Source organism: Lucilia cuprina, chromosome 2 (assembly GCF_022045245.1).
Source record: "Lucilia cuprina isolate Lc7/37 chromosome 2, ASM2204524v1, whole genome shotgun sequence".
In the NCBI taxonomy this organism is placed as follows: Eukaryota; Metazoa; Arthropoda; class Insecta; order Diptera; family Calliphoridae; genus Lucilia; species Lucilia cuprina.
In genome coordinates this window covers 62084522-62086738 of record NC_060950.1, presented here as the reverse complement: position 1 = coordinate 62086738, position 2217 = coordinate 62084522, and the positions used below count along the sequence as shown (strand labels likewise).

The 2217-nt window shown below is 31.2% G+C and overlaps 2 protein-coding genes across 2 annotated transcripts in view; one reads left to right on the top strand and one right to left on the bottom strand.

The window, feature by feature from the left end:
* The window catches only part of LOC111687047 (disintegrin and metalloproteinase domain-containing protein 10-like), a 2580-nt gene extending 2082 nt beyond the window's left edge, over window positions 1-498 (bottom strand). Inside the window, exon 1 of the mRNA XM_046955709.1 lies at window positions 435-498. Coding sequence (XP_046811665.1) covers window positions 435-498 — 64 coding nt within the window. The remainder of the gene's footprint in view (window positions 1-434) is intronic.
* Window positions 499-631: 133 nt separating this feature from the next.
* On the top strand, window positions 632-2147 carry LOC111687946 (disintegrin and metalloproteinase domain-containing protein 10 homolog). Its single transcript, XM_046955704.1, has 3 exons — window positions 632-637; window positions 1114-1260; window positions 1716-2147. The coding sequence occupies exons 1-3, from the start codon at window positions 632-634 to the stop codon at window positions 2145-2147; spliced, it is 585 nt and encodes a 194-aa protein (XP_046811660.1).
* Window positions 2148-2217: the final 70 nt, after the last annotated feature.

Here is a 2217-nt window from a genome sequence, read left to right as displayed (position 1 = left end):
GTTCAGTTCTAGTTCAGTTCTAGTTCAGTTCTAGTTCAGTTCTAGTTCAGTTCTAGTTCAGTTCTAGTTCAGTTCTAGTTCAATTCTAGTTCAGTTCTAGTACAGTTCAACTTCAGTTCTATTACAGTTCCATCTCAATTCTACTATTATTGTGCTCTTGATCAGTCCAGGTTTAGTTCTAAACATTATCTAGTTTAGTTCTAGAATCCTTTTCAATTTAAAACTTTTACTCTTTAACATTTCTGCCTTCCTGTCATTTTACGTCGATATGGTTTGCTAAAGAATCCTTCTTGATTTTAGATTGTTTATTTGTTAGTCGTAGAGTACGAACATATGTTTGTACATATATCCTTCTAACATTCCAATCCTCCATCCTTTTTACGACCTTTTTGTTAGCATTCAATAAAAACTTTTTACATATTTTTAATACATACAAACAGTAACATGAGGTAAATGATTTTTACTTCTTATATTTTGTGATTTAGATTCCGTTTTCATCTTACTCTCAACCAACTGAAGGGGGAATAAAACTCTGGCGTATATTGTACGTTTCTTCGTCAGTCGATGAATTTGCATTTTTATTAATTAATGTCTGGAATTCTTTTTGTTTTTACCCGCAATCTGTTTTTAAATGATTGTTATATTAGACACTTATTTGTCGCAATAACGAGGGTGGAATTAGAATTAGAATAATAATTGTATAAAAAAAAGGTTTAAATTATGCAGGATTTTAAAATAAAGTTATTTATAAAATATAAGAAAATTTGCATACGCCTTTAAGTTTAATAGTTCTTTTATTAAATATATTTTGGCAATTCACAATCGATGTCGTATCGTTGTAGCATTGTATGTCATAAAAATTTTTCAAATAATATTTTTTGAAACAAAAACAAATCAATTATAGAAAAATTACGACATACTACTATACAACAGTACAATACCGATTGTGAATTGGACAATTGTTAAATTTAATGTTAATTATATAAAACAATAATTATTTTCAATTTATTTAAAATTGTTTTAATAACATTTGGTTTTAATTTCTGTTTACGTTTGCATTTAATTTTTGTAATTTTTGTTAATCTTTAAATTTGTTTTTTTTTTTCATTACAGCATGATCGTAGTCATAAATATGAAAGGGATATTAAGACGCGCGAGGAAATCACATCGCTAATAGCACATCACGTTACGGCTGTTAATTACATTTACCGCAATACGAAATTCGATGGACGTACCGAACATCGAAATATACGTTTTGAGGTAAGTCACTACTACCTATGAATGTATGTATGTGTATGTATATATGTATATAGGAATGGTAAATGTTTAAGCATTTATGGCCAATATATTCAGTCACCTGGCACAGTTATGTCTATATGCGTATCTGTGTGTCGAAATGCTCCACTAAAGTTGGCTGAATGTGCAGCAGCAAGTGGCAATAATGGTCATTATGCAGGCATTAAACTCTATATTTATGCAGCAGCAACAACATAGCAAAAGTGCTTACATGAATTTTAATTAATTCATTATCAAACCACAAATAAATTCTTTTCGTGTTTTTATAATCTTTTTTTCACATTTTTATAAACAAAAAAAATAACAAGCGGAAACACTCAATACAATCCTTGATTTATTATTTAAAAATCAATTTCCGTTAACACTTTTATTTTTTAATTTGTGCTTTTTCTCTCTCTGCCTCTATTAAACTCTCACAGGTGCAGCGCATTAAAATTGATGATGATTCCGCCTGCCGCACTACCTACAATGGCCCCCATAATGCTTTTTGTAATGAACATATGGATGTTTCGAATTTTCTTAATTTACATTCCCTTGAGGATCATTCAGACTTTTGTTTGGCTTATGTTTTCACCTACAGAGATTTTACCGGCGGCACTTTGGGTTTAGCCTGGGTAGCTAGTGCCTCGGGAGCTTCTGGTGGCATTTGTGAGAAATATAAAACATATACAGAGACCGTGGGAGGTCAATATCAAAGCACAAAACGTTCTCTGAATACGGGAATTATAACGTTTGTTAACTACAATAGTCGTGTTCCGCCCAAGGTATCACAATTGACTTTGGCACATGAAATCGGGCATAATTTTGGATCACCGGTAAGTGAAAAAGAATTTGAACTAAAACAGAACTAAAACAGAACTAGAACTCTGTTCTAGAACAGAACTAGAACAGAACTAGAACAGAACTAGAACAGAACTAGAA

Bases quoted from the DNA above. Each gene is read 5' to 3' on its own strand.
- LOC111687946 (XM_046955704.1), top strand. The intron at 1,261-1,715 runs GTAAGTCACTAC...AAACTCTCACAG, and splicing joins ATCGAAATATACGTTTTGAG to GTGCAGCGCATTAAAATTGA.